The sequence below is a fragment of the Zingiber officinale genome, chromosome 4B (genome assembly GCF_018446385.1).
Source record: "Zingiber officinale cultivar Zhangliang chromosome 4B, Zo_v1.1, whole genome shotgun sequence".
NCBI classification, from domain to species: Eukaryota; Viridiplantae; Streptophyta; class Magnoliopsida; order Zingiberales; family Zingiberaceae; genus Zingiber; species Zingiber officinale.
In genome coordinates, this window is record NC_055993.1 from 35,361,076 (window position 1) to 35,381,092 (window position 20,017).

A 20,017-nucleotide genomic window follows, 5' to 3' on the forward strand; every position below is an offset into this window, starting at 1 on the left:
TACAGCAAATTTAAAAAAACATAGAGACATATATTTCTAATGGGTATATATGTAAGATATTAATGTTGTGCAAAATAGTTACACTTCATTGCTACTAAAAGGATCTTAGGATATCATAAGGTTACTCTAATTTGAGCCTTTGGTATCCAACGACTAAGATATTTAAATTGATTGGATGTTTTAATTCTGATTATGCGAATTATAAATTAGATAAAAAAATACTAGTCAGAGATGGCAATTTCTTAGTTGTTTCTGAATAATTTGAAGTAGTGGAAAATGATATTGTATTACATTTCCCTCAACCAAGTGCCAAGGCTGAGTGTGTAATGCGATTGTTTTGGATGATACACACTTGACGACAACAAACTTGAGTAAAATATATTCAAATATTGTGACTTGTGACTAGGAGTATAAACGAATCGAATCGAGTCAAATATATAGAAAAATTTAAATCTCGAATTCAATTCGAAATATGTATATTCGACTTTGAGCTCGATTCGAAGTTCGAAAAATTTAAAATGTTTAATTCGAGTTCGATTCGAATTAGGGCTCAGATTCGAGGTCAGCTCAAAATATTCGAATATGTTTATGAACTATTCGAATTATTACTCGAAAATAGATTCAACCGACTCGAAGTTTATTTATTTAATATATATTTAACTTATATTAATAAATATTAAGGCTTGCGAGCGACTCAAATAATATAATTTGGGTTCGAGTTTGACTCGAAAAAAGTTTGAGCATGTTCGAGTTCGATAAATTCGAATACGAATCGAATATTTTTTGAATCGACTCGAAAAGCTCGCGAGCTGATTCGATTCGTTTACAACCCTATTTGTGACAATCACAATATAAACATCATCAATTTGATTAAGAATCCTATGCATTATTTTAGGATGGAACATATTAAAATAAAATATTATTTCATTAGAAATTATATGATAAAAAGTGAAATATTTAATTACGTTGGTTTAAAATCTATTGGTATATTATTTGTTTTTGGACTATAGTGTAATAGTAAAAGGTGGGACGGACTTTGTAGGTAAGATGGTTCAAATCTCATTAGAGACATATTTTACATGAAAATTATACTTGAAACCGTTCATTGTAATTTATCTATACTTTCTGATTTATTTAGTGGTAGATAGAAAATTTCCAAAGCTATCATCAGATACTGGCTAGACTAGTCAGAGGATTATAGGAGTTGGATATTGGATCACTAAAAAAACAAAAATAAATGAATAAAGTGAAAATTAGTTGAACCAAGTCGAGACAACTTGAACCAAGTTGAGCCACCCACGCCAAGTAGATAAAAAGATAAAGCAAGCAGCGGCAGCGACCGAATCTAGCCATGGAGACGACGGCGCTCCTCCGAGTTCTCGGCCCCTTCCCTTCTGCCATTACAACAGCCGGCGCTGCATTGCAATCGCGCAACCCTAAACCTTTTTCACACTTTCCCCCTTTCCGCCGCCCAGCCATCGAGTTCGAAATCCGAACAACTCCCCACGTCTCCGCCGTGCCCTCTCCGGCCCCCATCTTTCTCCCTCATCTCCAGTTCGATGACGACGGCGAGCTCGAATTCCACCACCGCCAACGCCAGCAACAAGAACAACAAGTAGTGGAGGAGGAGGATAGCGAGGAAGACGATGGGGAGGGACTTTCCGACACAATCCTCGATTTCTTCAAGTCCCGCTCGTCCTTGACTGAGGACCCAAAGAAGGAAGGTCGCTTCTCTCTACAGAGCAATCGACGCACCTCTTGGCACCTTGCCGATGTCGAACATGCCGCTGATATCGTGGAGGAAGAGCCAGCGGTCGCTTCCCCTTCTGGCGTCACAGAGCCTCCGCAGTCGATCAATTTTGGAGTCTTCGACGAGATTTTGGCCGTCGCAAGGAGCCTCCCAGAAAACGCCACATTGGGGGATTTCCTGGGGCCTTATGCTGGGAAGGTCGGAGAAGGAGACTGCATCGAGCTGCTGGTGAGGATGGGGGAGGAGGGCTTGGCTTCCGCGTGCTTGTACTTGTTTGAATGGATGGGGCTGCAGGAGCCATCGCTGGTGACGCCGAGGTCCTGTTCGGTCTTGTTCCCTGTATTAGGTAGATCTGGGATGGGAGATAAGCTAATGATTCTCTTTCAAAACTTGCCCAAAGCTAAAAGGTTCAGGGATATATGCGTCTACAACTCTGCAATTTCTGGCCTTGCATCCTGTGGGAGGTGAGAAAGTTTGTGTGTTGGTTGCTTTCTTTCTTCATGCTAAATGTTTCTTCATGCCAAATCTTCCCGAGAGAGAGGGATGAACACATTAAGATAAGAAGCTCCCATCTTCTTTTCTGATCATCTTCAGAAGCTCTAATCACAGAGTTATGAATTTGTTTAGGTCGCACATGATTTGTAGAGAGTATACAACGATATATACCTTATCCAAAGTGGTAAAAAAGAATTAGCTTCTCGCTCATGTGGAGACATTGCAACCTTGTACACAGGTGTCACTTAACAGACAGATTAACACAGGACATTTATGCATGGGAATTCTCCATGTTCTAGTTTCTAGTGTCCTTACAGTCATCATCCCACTTTTTCTTTTTTTTTTTTCATGAGTCACATGGTGAGAATAGTTGGTAGGACATCAATCCTTGGTGAGTAGCATTACAGATTTGACTTTATCTTGAAGAATATTGCTCCAGCTTCCTCAGCTCGACACTTTTGGCTATATAAAATGTAGATACACCACCATGCTAACCTTGAATGCCTTGTTCTTGCACTTGTATTGCATCTAGGATCTGATTTAACAACTTCCATGCAGTGCTTTCAATTGCATTTGATTTTCATCATTTAAACAATATTTGTTTCTTAAGTTGGTTCTATAACTATATATAGTCAGTGCACTTTGTTATGACTGGTTTTGCCATTTGATCATACAAATTGCCTTATCCTTTTTGAATGTGAACCTTTACAAATATAGGTATGATGATGCACAGAAAGTGTATGACATTCTTGAAGCCAACAATATTAAGCCAGATCATGTGACTTGTTCAATTATGTTAACTGTCATGAGAAAGAGCGGTACAAATGGAAAGGATGCTTGGGAATACTTTCAAAGAATGAATAGAAAAGGTGTCAAATGGAGTTTGGAGGTTATTGGAGCTCTAATTAAGTTCTTTTGTGATGAAGGATTGAAGAAGGAAGCTCTCATCATTCAAGCAGAAATGGAAAAGAAAGGAATTACATCAAATATCATAATTTACAACACCTTGATGGATGCTTATAGTAAATCTGACCAGGTTGAAGAGGTAGAAGGACTCTTTCTTGAGATGAAAGAAAAAGGACAAAAGCCAACAACGGTAACCTATAACATTTTAATGGATGCCTACAGCAGAAGGATGCAACCTGAAATAGTTGATTCTCTAATATCTGAGATGCAAAGTGTAGGCTTAAAGCCTAATGTCAAATCATATACTTGTCTGATAAATGCCTATGGAAGGAAGGGGAAAATGAGTGACATGGCAGCAGACTCATTCTTGCGGATGAGAAAGGCAGGAATTAAGCCCACATCACACTCCTATACTTCCTTGATCCATGCATATTCAGTTGGTGGATGGCCTGAAAAAGCATATGCTACATATGAAAAAATGAAAAGAGATGGAGTTCCTCCCTCCATAGAAGCTTATACAACTTTGCTTGATGCATTTAGGCGAGCTGGCAACATTGATAGATTAGTAGAAATTTGGAAAGCAATGATCGGCGACAAGGTTCAAGGCACAAGAGTTACATTTAATATTATCCTGGATGGTTTGGCAAAACATGGTCTTTATGTTCAAGCAAGAGATGTGATACATGAATTTCAAAAATTTGGCTTGCAGCCAACAGTCATGACTTATAACATGCTGATGAATGCATATGCAAGGGGAGGACAACACTATAAATTGCCACAATTGTTGAAAGAGATGAGTGCTCTCAATTTGAAGCCTGATTCGATAACTTATTCCACAATAATATATGCATTTGTTCGTGTACGTGATTTTAGTAGAGCATTTTATTATCACAAGCAAATGATCAGAAGTGGGCAGGTTCCTGAGGTTCGATCCTATCAGAAATTGCGAGCTATTTTGGAAGTCAAAGCTACAACAAAAAATAAGAGAGATAGAAGTGCTATTCTTGGGATACTAAATAGCAATTTTGGATTAAAACCCAAGAAGGGCAAAAAGGACGCGCTCTGGAAGAACAGAAAAAAGAGATTAATGAGGAACAGGGAGCTTGGTGATAAAAGAGTAATCTTGTGAAAGTCTTGTAAAAATCAAACATACGATGAACATGCTCTGGCCCATGTTTCTTCTTCATGAGAACACTAGCTCTAGACAGGGGATGGAATCTCAGATCAAGTACAAACCAGAAGGGCATTTAATCTCCAAACAATTTGGTAGGTGGTTATGAGAAAAAGTGATGTTGTAGGTTTGACAATTTTTCTATCTGTGCAATTGCTTCTTCGTAATTGTTTTCCTTTCCAAAATATATTTTAAGTAGTGGCTAAGAGGGTTATTAACATGGTTCTCATTAATTGCTATTTTTTTATTCATATTTACATGCTTCATTTGATTCTATTCCCCCTAAAAGGATAATGCGTAACACCTCAATGTGGTAGAACATGAAATTTTTCCTAACCCATCTTCATGTTGTCCTTCTTGCATTGACTAGACTATTAACCTACACTTGTTAACCTGTCAGGAATAGGAATTTATAAAAATTGATGTGTCAATATGCTATGCTTGATGTTGAATCAAAGCATTTAAGACACCAAGGCTATGTTTGGATATTTTTTAATAATTTCCTTTTCAATGAAATTAAAAATTTTGAGATGAAATATTTTCATTTCGACCTGTTTGGAAATCTTTTATGTCACATGATGAAAAAATTATATATATATATATATAGTTTTCTTATGCTGCGGTGCATATGGTACGGTGCCGTGCGGTGCTTGCCACGTCAGCCGCGTGAAAACACAAAAAAAATGCTGCGGAAACAAAAGATGCACACTTTGTGAACCCTAGCAGAAGCCGATTTGCTCTCCCTCTCCGAAACCTGTCGCGATCCAGCTCCTCTCCGTGAGCCGTCTCCACCTTCTCTCCGCGGAGCCACCTCCTCTCTGCCAACCACCTTCCTCTCCGCGAGCCGTCTCCTCTCCGTGAATCCTAGCAGAAGCGGTGCCGCTCAACCGTCACTAGCTGCAAGTTCTCCCTCTTCGAAACCTGCCGCGAGCCATCTCCTCTCTGTGAGCCACCTCCTTCCTCTCCGCGAGCCGTCTCCACCTGCAAGCTCTCCCTCTCCGCGCGTCTTAGCAGAATCGCCTATCACCTTCCTGTTTGACTCGCCGAGAGGGAGAGTTTGCAGCTGGAGACGACTCGCGGAGAGGAAGGAGGTGGCTCGCGGAGAGGAAGGTGGCTCATGGAGAGGAGATGACTCGCGGCAGGTTTCGAAGAGGGAGAGCTTGCGGCTAGAGACGGTTGAGCGACGCCGCTTCTGCTAGGGTTCACGAGAGGAGACAGCTCGCGGAGAGGAAGGTGGCTGGCAGAGAGGAGGTGGCTCCGCGGAGAGGAGGTGGAGACGGCTCGCGGAGAGGAGCTGGATCGTGGCAGGTTTCGTAGAGGGAGAGCAAATCGGCTTCTTCTAGGGTTCGCGGAGTGTGCATCTTTTGTTTCCTTAGCATTTTTTTTTGTGTTTTCACGCGACTGACGTGGCAAGCACCGCACGACACCGCACCATATGCACTGCAGCATAAGAAAAATGAATATATATATATATATATATATATAATTTCCATATAGACTTAATACTTAGTACTTCACTATTGGTACTTTATAAAAACAAAAAACTCTTCTAAAAACACACATTTTTTAAAAACAAGAGAACCTTAGAAGTTTTTTAGAAAAATTAAAATTTATTTTGACAGATACAACCATGCTAAACATGTTCTCTATATTAATTTTCATTTTCTAAAAAATGGAAACAAAAAATTTAAAATTTTTTTGCCCAAAGATTTTAGTTTTGTTTTAGCATTACAATGCTTAAGTGGCTAAGAATTTGTGAAATTATAATGTCCACCAATCCTTTATTGTGAGCCTTATCAACTATCGGAATTGTTTCAATTCTACCCCAAAACTTTTTTTGTACCCATTTTTTTTCCCGTGTTTTGCTAATAGTATAGCATTGACAAAACCATTTCGGAGTTATGCCATATTTATGTGATTGTAAACGAGAGCTTGTGTGATCTGTTATACAATTTGTAAGAGATGAGTTTCCCTTATCAATTTCTTGAATTGTTATAATTCTATTCCAAAATTTCTATTTTAACTGTATACCCAAATATTTTATTTACGCTTTAATCATAGTTAGCATTCAATAACTGTTTGTGGCCTATGACATATTTTATGTGATCACTCATGAGAGTTCCTTCATATAAGCCAAAATTATGAATAAAGTTCAAATTCAAACTTTATTTTCAATGTTAAAGTTTTCAATGTTGAGATGCTCTTTTATGGTAGAGGTTGCAACTTATCAAGTATAAATAACAGTCAATACCAAATAGCTAATAACCTCTTCATAACTCCTTAAAGTGTATTTTGGACCTGCCCCAGGGCATAGCCGAGTTGGTTATTATATGGTAGGTTTACAGAATTGTGCAAGGGTCGAATTCTGGCAAAAACCAAGGAATTACCCTCCATGTGATGGCTAGCTTTGGTTTCCTGATTTACTCTCTCTTACTAGCGTGTTGGGGCGGGGGAGGGGCTTTCACCTTTTGCAGAACGTGTAATTTGGACCTTAAGTTGTATCCTATTAAATATTTCCTTTTTTATAAAAAGTTTTTCGTTATTTCTTGATAGTTAATTCTGATTAGTTTTATTACAAGGGGATGTATTAAGTTCTTGGAATTATTTGTTGCATTGGGGCGCTAGGGATGTCTGTTTGAACCCCATCAATTTTTTTAATTGCTTGATTCCAGTTTAACTTCAGCCAAATGCAATTAAACAGTAACTAGGGGTTGAGTGGAGCTGCATAAAAGAATTTACATTGTCGTTTCTTGTTATGAGATAGGTTCAAGCAAGCAAGTGCAGGGGTTCAAGGACTTACTCTTTGGAAACCAATGTACTTTTGAGGTGATTCTTTGTGGTGGCAAAGCATACCCCTAGAGTGATTTTAGCATAGGAGCTATGGTCCATGTTCTCAGATGATTCAAAGTGTTTTTTTTTCTTTTCATTCTGTTCAATTTTAACATAGGGTTTACCTCTCTTGTTTTAGAGCTGAAAATGAATGGGGATCCAATTGCTCCTGTTGAGATGATGTGTTTTGCATCACTGTTCCATTGAAGGAAGTGTGTCTCCAAGGTGTTTTCCCAGCTAAGGGCTCCTGATGTAATGGTTCATCCTGAATTTCATGGAGTTCATTGTTTTGTAAAAGGAGAATGATCTTGTTTCTAAATCATAAACCAGATGGTTGGAACATGGAAGTTAGAGAAGACCAATACTAAACTGTGTGCTGATTAACTGGTGCTTAATCTGTCAAAGAAGGAGCTATCAATTCAGTGAGTTACTTCTAGGTGGTTAGGCCGACTTTCTAAATTATATTAATGAGAGGGTGTACAACCTTTGGAAACTCTCTAGCTTTTTTTATGTGTTTACATTCTGATCGGTATCCTCTTAGGCTGAATCTTGAATAGTATATGTGCAAGGTTCTGGAGGATAGGCCAGCTTATTCAAGTTAGGTCCTTTGTCTTGAATCCTTGGTCGAGGGACATAACTTTGAGAAGGTAAACCTGACCTATATTCCAATCTGGATGTGTGTTTGATAGTTTTCTTTGCGTTTGTGACTCTAAAGGGGGTTAGTAGCAATTTGGGTGTCATTGGCATGCTAATGTAGTTGATAAGTTGACATGGCGGTTAATTTGTGTCATATATAGTCATATTAGGTTTTTCCTATGAATGGAAACCCACCAGTTTCTTTCATCGTTTAATATTTTGTGCAGCACAAGGATTTTTCACCTGTTCTTGAAGAAGAAGACTGCTCCTAAGTGGATAGGTCGTTGATGATCTATTTTATTTTTGTTATGTACAATTCTGAGGACTTTGTTGTTTTAAATGCTCCTGAAGAACCTGTTGCAGTGGGGTTACCTGCCTCCGGTGTTGATATAATTATTGATGATACCTCTAAACTAGTTCCGGGTCGTGTTTTAGATGATGGCATTGCATGTAACAATAATTTTACTTGTTTGGACTTCCCTTCCATGGATGAATTATACAATTGATGACTTTTGTATGTTCCATGATCCTTGGCCCTCTAAGATTGATCTATCAGGTGGTGATGGTGTGAATTGCTTCGGGAATTGTCACGAATGGGAAAAGATGTATAAGAATTCTGCTGGGCCTTTTCGTTATGGGAGCTCTCAAATGCTCTCTTTGTTGCAATAAAGGAACTAATATATGAAGTCCTATAATCCGGATGACATTTTCATTTTGGAAACTCATGTTAGTGAATAAGGCTGCTGGAGTTTTCATGCTGATTTCTGATTGTTTTTCATTATGGAGGTATTGAAGATGATCCAGAAGGAGAATATGGTTGCTATGGAATTATATATCAAGTTTATCAGGTGAGATTTTTGTTTCTTCAATTATTAGCTACAAGTTATTAGTTTTTTATTTTTTATGTTGATATTAGGGGATTTGGAAGGCTTTTGTCACTGATGGATTTGGTAGACAACCCTTCAAAGGCTAGTTTGAAGTGGTCAAGGGAGTTGGGGAATCACTTGAGTTCTCAAATTGAAAGCTGAATTGTTGACTAATCCTGAACTTGAGGAGTCTCATATGTGGAGAAAAAATAAATCCTGTGATAATATTTCTCTTGGAGATTCTAATTCGAAATGTTATCGATTATAAGACATGGTAAAAAGCCTGCTGAAGGGATCAAAGCTATCTGGTGCAAGTGAGTCTTTAAGGAAGAATAAACATGGATGATAATGGATAGACGTATAAAGTTGGCTTGCCGCAAAAGAACACCACCAAAGATGAGGTGAGGTGTTGGCTATAATGAGACCTTTTCACCTATAACCATGATTATGCCAACTATGTTATACTGAAATAGTTGCATATCATGACTATAAAATAATACAAATGGACATTAAGGTCATATTCTTTAATTAGAACTAGATAGAGGATGTGTATATCGGTTCTATGATACATAGATTGGATTTCCAAGTTGCATCGACTCATTTATAGATTGAAATAAGCATTTTGAAGCTAGAATCTCGATTTTGATAAAACAGTTAGTTTGACATTTAACAGAATGAAAATGGAACTTATGTGCTTAAGTGGCTAAGAATTTGTGAAATTACAATGTCCTCCAATCCTTTATTCTGAGCATTATCAACTACCGGAATTGTTTCAATTCTACCCCAAAACTTTTTTTGTACCCATTTTTTTTCCGTGTTTTGCTAATAGTATAGCATTGAAAAAACCATTTCGGGGTTGTGCCATATTTATGTGATTGTAAACGAGAGCTTGTGTGATCTGTTATACAATTTGTAAGAGATGGGGTTCCCTTATCAATTTCTTGAATTGTTACAATTCTATTCCAAATTTTCATTTTAACTGTATACCCAAATATTTTATTTACGCTTAAATCATAGTTAGCATTCAATAACTATTTGGGGCCTATGACATATTTTATAGGGTCACTCATGAGAGTTTCTTCATATAAGCCCAAATTATGAATAAAGTTCAAATTCAAACTTTATTTTCAATGTTGAGATGCTCTTTATGTTAGAGGTTGCAACTTATCAAGTATAAATAACAATCAATACCAAATAGCTAATAACCTCTTCATAACTCCTCAACGTGTATTTTGGACCTGCCCCAGGTCATAACCGAGTTGGTTATCATATGGCAGGTTTATAGAATTGTGCAAGGGTCGAATTCCGGCAAAGACCAAGGAATTACCCTCCATGTGATGGCTAGCTTTGGTTTCCTGATTTACTCTATCTTAATGGCGTGTGCGTGTTTGGGGGGGGGGGGGGAGGGGGGGCTTTCACCTTTTGCAGAACATGTAATTTGGACCTTCATTTGTATCCTATTAAGTATTTCCTTTCTTATAAAAAGTTTTTCGTTATTTCTTCATGGTTAATTCTGATTAGTTTTATTACGAGGGGATGAATTAAGCTCTTGGAATTATTTGTTGCATTGGGGTGCTAGGGATGTCTGTTTGAACCCCATCAATTTTTTTTAATTGCTTGATTACAGTTTAGCTTCAGCCAAATGCAATTAAACAGTAATTAGGGGTTGAGTGACGCTGCATAAAAGAATTTATATTGTCATTTCTTGTTTTGAGATAGGTTCAAGCGAGTATGTGCAGGGGTTCAAGGACTTACTCTTTGGAAACCAATGTACTTTTGAGGTGATTCTTTGTGGTGGTAAAGCATATCCCTGGAGTGATTTTAGCATAAGAGCTATGGTCCATGTTCTCAGATGATTCAAAGTATTTTTTTTCTTTTCATTCTATTCAATTTTAACATAAGGTTTACCTCTCTTGTTTTAGAGCTGAAAATGAATGGGGATCCAATTGCTTCTGTTGAGATGATGAGTTTTGCATCACTGTTCCATTGAAGGAAGTATGTCTCCAAGGTGTTTTCCCAACGAAGGGCTCCTGATGTAATGGTTCATTCTGAATTTCATGGAGTTCATTGTTTTGTAAAAGGAGAATAAACTTGTTTCTAAATCATAAATCAGATGGTTGGAACATGGAAGTTAGAGAAGACCAATAGTAAACTGTGTGCTGATTAACTGGTGTTTAATCTGTCAGAGGAGGAGCTATCAATTCAATGAGTTGCTTCTAGGTGGTTAGGCCGACTTTCTAAATTATATTAATGAGAGGGTGAACAAACTTTGGAAACTATCTAGCTTTCTTTATGTGTTTACATTCTGAAAGGTATCCTCTTAGTCTGAATCTTGAATAGTATATGTGCAAGGTTTTGGAGGATAGGCCAGCTTATTCAAGTTAGGCCCTTTGTCTTGAATCCTTGGTCGAGGGACATAATTTTGAGAAGGTAAACCTTACCTATATTCCAATTTGGATGTGTGTTTGATAGTTTTCTTTGCGTTTGTGACTCTAAAAGGGGTTAGTAGCAATTTGGGTGTCATTGGCATGCTAATGTAGTTGATAAATTGACATGGTGGTTAATTTGTGTCATATATAGTCATATTAGGTTTTTCCTATGAATGGAAACCCACCAGTTTCTCTCATCGTTTAATATTTTGTGCAGCACAAGGATTTTTCACTTGTTCTTGAAGAAGAAGACTGCTCCTAAGTGGATAGGTCATTGATGATCTATTTTATTTCTGTTATGTACAATTCTGAGGACTTTGCTATTTTAAATGCTCCTGAAGAACCTGTTGTAGTGGGGTTACCTGCCTCCGGTGTTGATATAACTGTTGGTGATACCTCTAAACTGGTTATGGGTCGTGTTTTAGATGATGACGTTGTATGTAACAATATTTTTACTTGTTTGGACTTCCCTTCCATGGATGAATTATACAATTGATGACCTTTGTATGTTCCATGATCCTTGGCCCTCTAAGATTGATTTATCAGGTGGTGATGGTGTGAATTGCTTCAGGAATTGTCACGAATGGAAAAAGATGTATAAGAATTCTACTGGGCCTTTTCATTATGGGAGCTCTCAAATGCTCTCTTTGTTGCAATAAAGGAACTAATATATGAAGTCCTATAATCCGGATGACATTTTCATTTTGGAAACTCATGTTAGTGAGAATAAGGCTGCTGGAGTTTCCAAGATGATTTCTGATTGTTTTTCGTTATAGAGGTATTGAAGATGATCCAGAAGGAGAATATGGTTGCTATGGAATTATATATTAAGTTTATCAGGTGAGATTTTTGTTTCTTCAATTATTAGCTACAAGTTATTATTTTTTTATTTTTTATGTTGATATTAGGGGATTTGGAAGGCTTTTGTCACTGATGGATTTGGTAGACAACCCTCCAAAAGCTAGTTTGAAGTGGTCAAGGGAGTTGGGGAAGCACTTGAGTTCTCAAATTGAAAGCTGAATTGTTGACTAATCCTGAACTTGAGGAGTCTCATATGAGGAGAACAAATAAATCCTGTGAGAATATTTCTCTTGGAGATTCTAATTCGAAATGTTATCGATTCTAAGACATGGTAAAAAGCCTGCTGATGGGATCAAAGCTATCTGGTGCAAGTGAGTCTTTAAGGAAGAATAAACATGGATGATAATGGATAGACGTATAAAGTTGGCTTGCCGCAAAAGAACACCACCAAAGATAGGATGAGGTGAGGTGTTGGCTATAATGAGACCTTTTCACCTATAACCATGATTAGGCCAACTATGTTCTACTGAAATAGTTGCATATCATGACTATAAAATAATACAAATGGACATTAAGGTCATATTCTTTAATTAGAACTAGATAGAGGATGTGTATATCGGTTCTATGATACATAGATTGGATTTCCAAGTTGCATCGACTCATTTATAGATTGAAATAAGCATTTTGAAGCTAGAATCTCGATTTTGATAAAACAGTTAGTTTGACGTTTAACAGAATGAAAATGGAACTTATGTGCTTAAATGGCTAAGAATTTGTGAAATTACAATGTCCTCCAATCCTTTATTGTGAGCCTTATCAACTACCGGAATTGTTTCAATTCTACCCAAAAAAATTTTTTGTACCCATTTTTTTCCGTGTTTTACTAATAGTATAGCATTGACAAAACCATTTCGGGGTTGTTCCATATTTATGTGATTGTAAACGAGAGCTTGTGTGATCTGTTATACAATTTGTAAGAGACGAGTTTCCCTTATCAATTTCTTGAATTGTTACAATTCTATTCCAATTTTTCATTTTAACTGTATACCCAAATATTTTATTTACGCTTAAATCATAGTTAGCATTCAATAACTATTTGGGGCCTATGACATATTTTATAGGGTCACTCATGAGAGTTTCTTCATATAAGCCCAAATTATGAATAAAGTTCAAATTCAAACTTTATTTTCAATGTTGAGATGCTCTTTATGTTAGAGGTTGCAACTTATCAAGTATAAATAACAATCAATACCAAATAGCTAATTACCTCTTCATAACTCCTCAACGTGTATTTTGGACCTGCCCCAGGTCATAGCCGAGTTGGTTATCATATGACAGGTTTATAGAATTGTGCAAGGGTCGAATTCCGGCAAAGACCAAGGAATTACCCTCCATGTGATGACTAGCTTTGGTTTCTTGATTTACTCTATCTTAATGGCCTGTGTGTGTTGGGGGGGGGGAGGGGCTTTCACCTTTTGCAGAACGTGTAATTTAGGCCTTAATTTGTATCCTATTAAGTATTTTTTTTTTATAAAAAGTTTTTCATTATTTCTTCATGGTTAATTCTGATTACTTTTATTACGAGGGGATGAATTAAGCTCTTGGAATTATTTGTTGCATTGGGGTGCTAGGGATGTCTGTTTGAACCCCATCAATTTTTTTTTAATTGCTTGATTCCAGTTTAGCTTCAACCAAATGCAATTAAACAGTTATTAGGGGTTGAGTGGCGTTGCATAAAAGAATTTATATTGTCATTTCTTGTTTTGAGTTAGGTTCAAGCGAGCATGTGCAGGGGTTCAAGGACTAACTCTTTGGAAACCAATGTACTTTTGAGGTGATTCTTTATGGTGGTAAAGCATACCCCTGGAGTGATTTTTGCGTAAGAGCTATGGTCCATGTTCTCAGATGATTCAAAGTACTTTTTTTTTTCTTTTCATTCTGTTCAATTTTAACATAGGGTTTACCTCTCTTGTTTTAGAGCTGAAAATGAATGGGGATCCAACTGCTCCTGTTGAGATGATGAGTTTTGCATCACTGTTCCATTGAAGGAAGTGTGTCTCCAAGGTGTTTTCCCAGCTAAGGGCTCCTGATGTAATGGTTCATCCTGAATTTCATGGAGTTCATTGTTTTGTAAAAGGAGAATGATCTTGTTTCTAAATCATAAATCAGATGGTTGGAACATGGAAGTTAGAGAAGACCAATACTAAACTGTGTGCTGAATAACTGGTGCTTAATCTGTCAGAGGAGGAGCTATCAATTCAGTGAGTTACTTCTAGGTGGTTAGGTCGACTTTCTAAATTATATTAATGAGAGGGTGTACAACTTTTGGAAACTATCTAGCTTTCTTTATGTGTTTACATTCTGATCGGTATCCTCTTAGACTGAATCTTGAATAGTATATGTGCAAGGTTATGGAGGATAGGCCAGCTTATTCAAGTTAGGCCCTTTGTCTTGAATCCTTGGTCGAGGGACATAATTTTGAGAAGGTAAACCTTACCTATATTCCAATCTGGATGTGTGTTTGATAGTTTTCTTTGCGTTTGTGACTCTAAAGGGGGTTAGTAGCAATTTGGGTGTCATTGGCATGCTAATGTAGTTGATAAGTTGACATAGTGGTTAATTTGTGTCATATATAGTCATATTAGGTTTTTCCTATGAATGGAAACCCACCCGTTTCTCTCATCATTTAATATTTTGTGCAGCACAAGGATTTTTCACCTGTTCTTGAAGAAGAAGACTGCTCCTAAGTGGATAGGTCGTTGATGATCTATTTTATTTTTGTTATGTACAATTCTCAGAACTTTGTTGTTTTAAATGCTCCTGAAGAACCTGTTGCAGTGGGGTTACCTGCCTTCGGTGTTGATATAACTATTGGTAATACCTCTAAACGGGTTTTAGGTCGTGTTTTAGATGATGACATCGCATGTAATAATATTTTTACTTGTTTGGACTTCCCTTCCATGGATGAATTATACAATTGATGACTTTTGTATGTTCCATGATCCTTGGCCCTCTAAGATTGGTCTATCAGGTGGTAATCGTGTGAATTGCTTCGGGAATTGTCACGAATGGGAAAAGATGTATAAGAATTCTGCTGGGTCTTTTCATTGTGGTAGCTCTCAAATGCTCTCTTTGTTGCAATAAAGGAACTAATATATGAAGTCCTATAATCCGGATGTCATTTTCATTTTGGAAACTCATGTTAGTGAGAATAAGGACTGGAGTTTCCAAGCTGATTTCTGATTGTTTTTCGTTATGGAGGTATTGAAGATGATCCAAAAGGAGAATATGGTTGCTATGGAATTATTTATCAAGTTTATCAGGTGAGATTTTTGTTTCTTCAATTATTAGTGGCAAGTTATTATTATTATTTTGTTTATGTTGATATTAGGGGATTTGGAAGGCTTTTGTCACTGATGGATTTGGTAGACAACCCTCCAAAGGCCAGTTTGAAGTGGTCAAGGGAGTTGGGGAAGCACTTGAGTTCTCAAACTGAAAGTTGAATTGTTGACTAATCCTGAACTTGAGGAGTCTCATGAGGAAAAAAAATAAATCCTGTGATAATGTTTTTCTCTTGGAGATTCTAATTCGAAATGTTATTGATTCTAAGACATGGTAAGAAGCCAGCTGAAGGGATCAAACCTATCTGGTGCAAGTGAGCCTTTAAGGAGGAATAAACATGGATGATAATGGATAGACGTATAAAGTTGGCTTGTCGCAAAAGAACACCACCAAAGATGAGGTGAGGTGTTGGCTATAATGAGACCTTTTCACCTATAACCATGATTAGGCCAACTATGTTCTACTGAAATAGTTGCATATCATGACTATAAAATAATACAATTGGATATTAAGGTCACATTCTTTAATTAGAACTTGATAGAGGATGTGTATTTCGGTTATATGATACATAGATTGAATTTTCAAGTTGTATTGACTCATTTATAATTGAATTAGGCATTTTGAAGCTTGAATCACGATTTTGATAAAACAGTTAGTTTGACATTTAACAGAATGAAAATGGAACTTATGTGGATAAGAAGGTTTATGGAGCACAATCATTTTCCCTGTTCTTCGTGCCGATTATCAAGGGGAAAAAACTTGATGATGAGATTCTCTCAAGGATTTGCTAGAGACAAATCTATGTACTATGTTGTTGGGACTCTTTCAAACTTTATACACTAAGAAAATATCGAAGAGGTTCAATATAGAAGAATCTAATAGGAGATTACTTCTAATATTGTTCGATGTTTTACTAAACCACACCCAACTTTCTATATTATCTAAATAATGCACCACACTTTGGAATTTACATAATCACGCATCATGTTCCCATAGTACCCTTGATGCAATTCACGCATAAAACATGTGCTCATCTGAACCATCACAAGCACCCGAACTATATTTGAAATATCAAAATACAAGATTGTTTTTTTATATGCAGGGCAGGCTCTGAGATATGTCATTAGGAGTAATGACATAGGGTTTCTAATTTTTAGGAGCCATTAAATTTAACATACATATATAATATATATTAGTTATCACAGATATGTATTATATGTATAATATAATATATAAATATACGTAAATTAGTATCTCAAATCCATTAATTGGACTTGGTAAGGGTACGTAAGGTCTATACAGTCGTACAAAGGAGATGATGCTTGAGAACCCTAGCAGCAAGTTACTGTAACAGATTCTCTTTCATAAAAAATTAATTTAATTTTTATATCAAATATTAAATTGATAAGAATAGATACTGCTCCTGTCCGAGAGTCGAGGTGATAAACGTTGGGGATGTGACGCTCTTGTTGACCGTGCGTGGACCTCCGATGAGGCTAGCTTGCAAGCACAAAAGCGTCAGTACCGAGCCAAGGAGCGGTTCCCCTGCGATAGCCTTCCAACGCTCAAGTCAGATCTCCGACGAAAACAGCAAGCAAGTAAAGAAATGAAAGTGACAGCGTAACTGTAGCTACAGTAGTATCAACCTAACTCCGTTGAAGCTTGGGGTCATTTATATAGGGCTACCAGAGGTGCACGTGCACGCTCCTCGAGGCATGCACACGTCTCAAAGCTTTCCCTGATAGGACGTGTCAGAAAAGTGTACCTGAAGTCATACCTCAACAACCCGAGCATATTCTGACAAGACAGTGGAAACTTCCGTCGTACGATTCTCTGCCTGATCATGCCGCCGACCATGCTATCTGTCTGTGGCACGAATCTCGAGAAGGATACCAGTTGATCTTGCTTTTGTCTGTTAGTGGGCTGAGTGGGTGGGCCGCTCGGCTAATTCTGCTGTCTGGGCCGAGCGGAGCGGCCGCTCGGCTACTTCCTTTGTCTGGGCTTCATGGGTAGTGTTTCCGTTTTGTTGGCTGAGATCTGATTTTTGGCCGATCAGGATGTCTGTCTGGCACATGTCTTACCGATCGGTGCCTACTTTGGTGATACTGGGCCTTTGAGCGTCGGAAGCTCGGTGAAAATCGAGCTGTAGTAATATTGGACCAGCCATTCCTTAGTCCGATCGGCTATGGTGTCTCCCGATCAGACGGTAGCCTAGGGCATTGACCGCCTTGACTTTGACCATCCACGTGGCCTTGACCTCCTGCGGGGCGGGGCCCGACCTTACCACCGGATCAGATACTATACTGATCTTAGCCAAAAGGTCGAGAAATGTATACTTTCTAACGTGGCCAACCCAAGATATTTATAGAAGTTTATTCGCTCACAGTATTATCAAATCCTAAAATGTGAGACTAAAGAGAAATATAATAGTGCATATTTTTTATATAAAAGATAATTAGAGAAAATTATTAATAAGTCTTAAATTTATTTTTAGTACATATATTATGAGTTTCACTAAAATTAGTTAGTAAAAGTTGAAATTCTTAAAAAAAAAATATTAGGATTATATATAATTGATTATTTTAATAAAAAATTTTAAAAAAATTTATTGGATTATTTTAATAAAGACCTAAAAAATATATATTTTCGGATTATTTTACTTAAGGTAAAAAATAATATATTTACCATTAAAATTTAAGGAAAAACTCTAAAGAAAGGGAAAAAAAGGAATGTAAACTAATCTCTTTTCCTTTTCAAGACTTTACCCTTAAAAGTCAAATGTGAATTTAGAACATTAATTTTTTTCCTTCTTCTTAAAATACTAAAAATTTAGATTTTCTTAATGATTATATGATACTTATTTGTTTAGGTATTATATTTTTTTTGAGAAGTTTTAAAAATATATTTTATATGGTATTGTACTTTTTGATAATTGTAAGATCTATATTTTATATAGAGTTTATGATATTTTAAATAAAATATATTAATTTGTAAGTTTTTAAGTTATACGTTAGTAATTTTTTTTTTATAGGGATCTTTTTCGTTTTTTCACTGACGGCCCCGAAAAGTAAGGGACGGCCTTGTTCATACGTCGGCTTTTACTTTTTTTTTTAATCTCACTCAGTCACTCAATCGTCAACCATTTTTTAGAGTTGTGACTTAGATTCGTAAAACCTAAAACCATAATCGATTGTAGAAGCTGTGACTTGCATTATCCTAATCTTCTTCCTTTGACTATTGCCCCTAATCGACTTCCTACATAAGTTGCGACTTTCATCCTCCCAACCTTCTTCCTTCAACTATTGCTTTCGTCTTCAAAATCACTATTTTACACAATATCACAAGGTTGATGGTCAAGCTCTGCATCTTCTCTAAAGGTTAGCAGTTTAAGGTTAAATCAACGTGTTGTCAGTTGTCAGTCTCTCATTCTCTTTTTCTTTATTATCATGGTGATAAAAAAAGAATACGCTCGTCCCTGGTACTCTTGTCAACTTATCTCAGGATCAACACGGATGAGATAAATCACGGATGACTACTAGCCTTTAGAATAATGATTAACACATAAGAGAGGCATGATAGCTACTCACTTTTGGAATAGTAACTAATATATAAGGGAGACATTTATCTTGATTTTTCTGAAATTCGAACCTCAAATCTCATGATGACAATATTTCATATGCTAGTCACTAGACTGTCCCGAAAAAACTCCTTCTCTTTATTCCCAATAATTACTTGTGATTGACATCTAAGTGATTATTGGGCAAAAGCCACTAAAGTCACTGATGGGCTATCCCTAGCCATCTCAAAATGGACGCAAACTTTTCTCGCAACCTCCTGAGTGCCCTCAAACCTAAATTCAAAAGCCTAGATATTGCATCTAAACAGATTTAGTTGATTCATTAAAATTACAATCATTTAACTATTGCTATCCATGCATGAGTCTTTGCAACTGATGCCAAAATAGGGCTCTCTAAAAGAATCACTGTGATGATAAAGCTACAACAAATGTTCAAATTCAGACTTGCTATAGTGGAGCGGTAGATCGGAGGTTATCGAGTAGTTGAAGGATCAATGAATTTTAGACACGAGTAGAAGTCTATAAAAGTTGATTTCTTAGAAGATTCTTAGTCACCAATTCTTACGATTCTTGGGCGAGTTTTGTTGCATTCTAGAGCCTTCGGCGAGCAACCTAAAGTAAGAGAAAGCAAACAAAGTGAAGATTTCATTTGTAAAGTTGTTTTACTTATATTGCTTTCTTTCTCGTTTATATATACTTTTTTTTATTTCTTGTGCGTCACTTGTAAGATTAGGAATTTGTAAGAGGTCTCTTTGCCTCCAAAGACATTAAGGTGGGAAAGAAAGAGAGCATTCGAGAGTTCCCACAATGAAAAAGCCCAGAATTCATTTATGGTACTTGAGAAGGTTCTCTGGTAGGTGTGTGGTATGTTTGGTTGAAGGTTAATTATTTATCTTAAGGTTATATTATTTAATCCTGAGTAATTTTTAGGTAATGGAGCATGCCCTCCACATCAATAAATGAGAGACAATCTGAAATGTGATTATCTTAGAAGTATAAGGTTTTACATGATTTTAATGTTAACAAAAAAAAAATTCTCAAAATTTTTTTCTTAATTTTTCTTCTAAAATGAGTATTCCAAAGGTTGAACCAATCAATATTAGGTTATATTTTATTCTCCATAATTTTGATTATGTCATTACTTGATAATTACATAACCAAATTAAGTATGATAATTTAAACCAAATGCACATATTTTAGCTATGACATGGTACT

The 20,017-nt window shown here is 36.8% G+C and overlaps 1 protein-coding gene and 1 pseudogene across 1 annotated transcript; one reads left to right on the forward strand and one right to left on the reverse strand.

The window, feature by feature from the left end:
• The first annotated feature begins 1,306 nt into the window (after positions 1 to 1,306).
• On the forward strand, positions 1,307 to 4,489 carry LOC121974946 (pentatricopeptide repeat-containing protein At5g50280, chloroplastic-like). The gene is made up of 2 exons (XM_042526240.1): positions 1,307 to 2,214; positions 2,963 to 4,489. Exons 1-2 carry the CDS (start codon positions 1,352 to 1,354, stop codon positions 4,278 to 4,280), a joined length of 2,181 nt encoding a protein of 726 aa, XP_042382174.1. The 5' UTR covers positions 1,307 to 1,351; the 3' UTR covers positions 4,281 to 4,489.
• A 12,014-nt stretch (positions 4,490 to 16,503) lies between these two features.
• On the reverse strand, positions 16,504 to 16,669 carry LOC121979012 (annotated as a pseudogene).
• Positions 16,670 to 20,017: the final 3,348 nt, after the last annotated feature.

Coding starts and splice junctions, on each gene's coding strand:
- LOC121974946 (XM_042526240.1), top strand. CDS start 1,352: ATGGAGACGACGGCGCTCCTCCGAGTTCTCGGCCCCTTCCCTTCTGCC. Junction 2,215..2,962: donor GGCCTTGCATCCTGTGGGAG/GTGAGAAAGTTT, acceptor TTACAAATATAG/GTATGATGATGCACAGAAAG.